The 5397-nt window shown below is 51.9% G+C and overlaps 1 protein-coding gene across 1 annotated transcript; it reads right to left on the bottom strand.

Moving 5' to 3' along the window:
* Nucleotides 1-1598: 1598 nt before the first annotated feature.
* LOC100279115 (zinc finger protein) lies at nt 1599-2849 on the bottom strand. Its single transcript, NM_001152156.1, has one exon. It carries the CDS (start codon nt 2566-2568, stop codon nt 1714-1716), a length of 855 nt encoding a protein of 284 aa, NP_001145628.1. The 5' UTR covers nt 2569-2849; the 3' UTR covers nt 1599-1713.
* Between the last annotated feature and the right edge of the window lie 2548 nt (nt 2850-5397).

Below are 5397 nucleotides of genomic sequence, written 5' to 3' on the forward strand. Positions count from 1 at the left end.
TATAAATTCAAGAGATGCATGCTCTGCATGCATGGTGGGCGATGCGTCACACACAGAGAATATGTCAGCAGGACCCGGCCGGTGCCATTTGTTGGGTTGGGTGCAAAGTATTGCATGCATGTTGGGAGATGCATCATCATTCATCAGTGATCACCGATCAGACACTGGGACACAACAGACCACCAGAGTGATAATAAGTCGTACAAGAGCCACCTAAATTGAATTCCGGGAAAGTACTGCGTCCGTACAGTCTAAGGCTGTGGCATGGCATCCAAGCAGGAGCGCAGGCGCAGCTGCCATGCCTTTGAGTGCTTATTAATTCATCATGCATGTCCGGCCATGATTTTGATGCAGGATCTTGCTGCATCATTCAAGTGTAACAAAGAGAGATAGAGAGAGGGGTATCCGGCCACATTTCAAGACTCCGAGTAGGCATTGACTTACCGCAGCACCCATATCACTCAAAACGCTGTTTTGCACTGTTCACAGTCGGAGTCTAGGATGAGGATGAGTAAGGTACCGGAGATATAGCTTACAAAAACAGGCTCTGTGATAAATTTAATGGTACATATTTAATATATATGATAAGCACCAATTATTTTATATAAAACTTATTAGTTAAACTTGAAATTGTTTAACCGATCATGATTTTAACGGTGTCTTTATTAGAACAGAGGGAGAACTTGTTTTTGTTTTGTACCTGCATGCCCTGATGGCTGGTGTATATATGGATGTGACAGTCTTTTAGTCAGTGATGTCACGTGACTAGAGCTAAACGCATTTGGTAGGTCCTGTTGATGAAACTTCGAGTGAATTGTAGAATATGGATGTTCTTTTCATACTATACAAATAAATAGATAGATAAAACACCACCAAACCTTTCTCTCCGTACACGGCAGAAAGGCCATGTTCCTTCCCCCAATTTCTTTTTTTATAAACCCCCCGTGTTTAGCTAGCGAGTTGTTACTATATATATCGATCGACATGGTGCTGCCTTTCCCCGGCCCTTCACGTGCCAAAGCTAACTACATCGTCACGCATCTATATGAGGAAGCTGAAAGTACACGGAGCACCTGGCTCGCGGCAGAGCACATGCTAAAGAGAGACATGTACAAGGCAATTCAGACGGACGTATATGGTTGGTCCAGGGCGCGCGAAAAAGAAAGGTCATGTACATTGTGTGTATCGCCCGCGCCCCCGGCCCGATCAGGGACCATCGCATGTACGGCATGCATCGTTGCTTTGTTTAGCCCATTAGATCCACACATCTCCAATCTGCAGCTCTTCAATTCCTCTCCCCACCGGTTTCTAGGCCCAATTCTTCTCCTCCTCCCAGTGTCATGTAAATAAATGAACATGCTGGAAAGTTTTATCTGATGACTTCCTCTTCAAATCAAACATGATGCCGCCTAACAATAAAACAAGAGTATATATCTCCACTGCGTACAGTAATTCTTCTTCTGTTCATCATGCAGATCGAGGAAGAAGTTTTATTTTCTGAAGTTCGTCAGCTATCACTTTAGCAGAAATTGGGCCACAAGAAGATATCGAGAAATATGAAGAACTTGAATTTCAGACGTACGGCATAAAAAAGGGGGTACGTAGAAACGATTATTTAGAAAACTATGAGAATTGACACGCGCTTGCGACTGCTAATCCACAACGACGGGAGAGATCGGAGACCTACTATGTAAATAAATAAACAAGAAAGGATTACAAATGGAGGTCCAAGCTAACAACAGTCTCCTTCTGGCGGGCCAGTTCATACCTACCTGCTAGCTTCGTCTCCGGCGACGTGGACGAGCACGACGAGAGCGAGGGGGAGGGGGACAGCAAGCTCATCATCACCGCCGCCTTATCGTCCTTGCACGCTGCTGCCTCCCCACCAGGCGGCCCGACCGGGAAGGCCGTGCCACCACTAGCGCCGTGCCGGGCGGACACGCCGAAATTCTCCATGGCAGTAGCCGCGGGGGGCGGCGGCACCCTCCAGAGCCCCGCGGGCACCGGGCTACCGTTGATTGGCTGCGACATGGAGCCCGGGCCGCCGCCGTAGGGCCCCGCGGGGCTGGCGCTAGTCGTCCACATCGGGTAGTGCTGCAGCGGCGGCGGCGGCGGCGCGGGGTGGTCAAAGCGGGCGCCGCCGCCGATGGGGTGGGGGTGGGGGTAGTAGTTGAAGAGGCCGTACATGTGTCCGGGCACGTAGCGGTGCATGGCGAGGGAGGCCTGGAGGTGGGCGCGCTTGGCGTGCTGCCGCTCGCGCTTGTGCGCGTTCTGGTGCCCGCCCAGCGCCTGCGACGTCGGGAAGTTGCGGCAGCAGTAGTGGCACTCGAACTTCCTCTCGGCCGCGGCGCCGCTCTTGGCCGCGCCGTTGCTCTCGCACGTGACCGTGCTGCCGTTGTTGGCAGCGTCGGGGGAGTCGGACGCGGCGTCCTGCTGCTGCTGGTTGTGGTCGCTGGGGAACTCGCGGCCAAACAGACGGATGGTGGCGTCCCTCGGCGCCGGCGCCGGCCGGATGAACGGTAGCTGCGAGAAGGAGTCGACGCTGCGGACCTCCTGCGGCTTCGCCATGGCCGGCTGCGAGCTAGGAGCTAGCTGCCGCGCGGCCCCAGGAATAATTCTACTTCGCCTAGTAGCTCGCCGTAGCTTGTGAGGCGACAAGCTAGCAAGCTTGGTGGTATATGTTTCTGTGTAGTATGCGGTTTTAAGGGGCCGTGATGGGCGCCGTGACTGAGGTCGGAGAGCACGCAAGAGGAGGCCCGGCCGGGGACCATGCAAAGTAGAGCCAGCCGATCGAGGGGCGGAGCAGCACGGAGGAGGGGAGGGGAGAGGAGAGGAGACACGACTAGGCTCGCTTAAAAGCTCCCCCCCTCTCGCCACCAAGTACAGCTGCATGCAGTGGCAGTTGCAGTCTGCTGGTTGTGCCCCTGGGCCCTGGCCGGGCTGCTTTTGCATCTGCATGCAGTGGTAATATAGCTAGCTATAGCTATAATAGTCTCCTCTCCTAGCTAGCCTCGTCTCTTCTCTACTCACATATCTGTTGATAGAATGGGTATTAGCTAGCTAGCTAGTACAAATTCGTGCACGCAGATAGAATATAAATAAATCTGTATTTTTTTGTTTTTTTAGAGAAAATCCTCCATGCTATATTGCTATATAGGAATAGCTGCAAGCTAGCTCGGTCGTGTCTTGTCTGGTGGTGCAACGCATGCAACGCAACGCAACGCTAGCTAGCTCTCCGGCATCAGTCGGCGTCAGGGCATCAAGTGGTGGCCTGGTGGGGGAGCGGAGAAGGGAGACGGGAGTGGTGTTGTGCGACGCCATCTCCGCCTCTGGATTTCCTCGAGTTTTTTTTTTCTTCATAGGAGTTTGGCTTCTCTAGAACAACGAGAGACGCAGAGGCGGGCGGAGTCCACAGGTGGTCCTCCTCCTGGTCCTGGGGACGGCGACGTGCTTGCCCTGCCCGCCCGCTCTTGTGTGTTGTTGGCGTACATACTGTCCCGCCCGCTGCTAATAGGTGCTATCTGGCCTAGCTAATAGGTGCTAATATAAAAAAATTATTAGTCAAGACTCCAAACATAGCCTAACTTAATGTTACTAACTAATTATTTGCCGGCTAATTATTAGGCACAAGTAAACAATTAGCCATAAGATCTAAAAAGGCCTATATCAGCTGCAGTGAGTACGTACGTACTACGTGCTCCATTGATGACGCTTTGGACTGGGATCCACATGTCCGGTGGCTAGAGCAAAAGCAGCTCTACGTAGTACGTACGTACCCGGTACCCGTACGCTGTAGACTCGCTCCAAGCTTTTACTACTTTAGTTTTTTTTTTTTTGCTCTCCTCTCTTTTTCGCAGGCCTTTTCGTCTCTTTTTACCGAATTTCATGCACGCTGGTTTCTCGCCCAATAATGAGCTGGTAAAGGGCGCTACACTACACTGGGTATCACCGGACGTTGGCTCTGGCCGCCGCCATAACGTCCATGGGTGAGAAAAAAACACGACGTCTTGTACCTGCTCACCCTAGCTAGCTGGTCATCGATCCGGTAACCCGTACGTGTACAGACATCAGTGCGCAAGTGGTAATACGGGCGGAAAGTAGCTCAGCTCATTGACGACGATGGGGCGATGGCAAGCATGCATTCTCGATCTTACTGCAATAATAAGAGGGAGAGAGAGAGAGAGAGAGAGATCGAGAGAGAGGTCTTCATTCTTCAACTTGCTACGGGCTTTAGGCCCAACCATCTGACACAATACAATTGCACTGACAATTTATGGGTTCTTGTAATAAGCTTTATTTCGTTCATCCAACACTTTTTTTTTATTAAAAAAGGACAGCTCCACGGCGAAGGTTCTTTTATGTTTTTATGCTCTCACAATCACACAGAGGAAAAATAACTCTCTTATTTATTGTCTTTTTCAGCCATGTACGAAACTTTTGATAGAGACCTGTTTTGCCAAACAATGTTTTCCCCAAAATAGCTCAGTTTTACCTAAAAAACTGCTCACGACTGAAAAAAAGATTTAATGATGAATCTGATGGATCCGCGAGCAATTTCAAGTCCAATGGCGCGCAAAGCCGTGATCCAACTGCAGCGTTTACGCACATTTGAGCCCCTGCAGCGTACGGGGTCCGGCGGCTGTCTGGATAACTAATTACGTACATGCCCAAACATCGACCGACCAGTACATGCATGCATGTGTCTCGGCGCAAGTACATCGTTATGGCAACAGTTAAATAAATCTACCACGCATCTCTTATTAATACTACGTTGCTGGTACAGGCAGACAGACGTGCGGACGACGGACCATGGATCATGCATCGATCGTCGTCGATTCATCCACAATCGTCTGTCACCCGGCTGCGCGCGCTTCTATCCCTGCCCCTGACACGAGTTCGCGTGCGCGCGGCTCCTTCCTGTAGCTGATGGTACGGCTATACTACGTAAATCTCCAACTCCAGCCAGCTGTGTACATGTACAGCGCGGGCGTCGACGACGACGGCGAGCGACCGGCCGGACGGCTCCGTGTCGTCCCTCCCTTGCAGGCGGCCGGCGGCGGCGGGTGCAGTGCGTGCCGCTGTCGCGCGCGCGGGCGACGACGTCGCGGCCGCGCTGCCACTCGATGGATGATGGATCGATGCATCGATCTCAGCTCCCCCTTTGCCGGCCCCACGCCCGAGATCTTGCAGGCGACGTCAAATATTCTGGACCGGGACGGAGGCTCGCTCCATATATATGTGTTTGTGTTTTGTTCTAGTGATTAGGGTTCTCGCGAGATCCAAAGATCTATCAATATGATATCTTCCTCTTGCTACTCATTGCCACGGCGACCGAGTTCACTTGGCGCCAGCAGGGGCCGATGAGAGCAGCGAGACACCGCCGTCCGTCGAGGTTAA

The sequence above is a fragment of the Zea mays genome, chromosome 5 (genome assembly GCF_902167145.1).
Source record: "Zea mays cultivar B73 chromosome 5, Zm-B73-REFERENCE-NAM-5.0, whole genome shotgun sequence".
NCBI lineage: Eukaryota > Viridiplantae > Streptophyta > Magnoliopsida > Poales > Poaceae > Zea > Zea mays.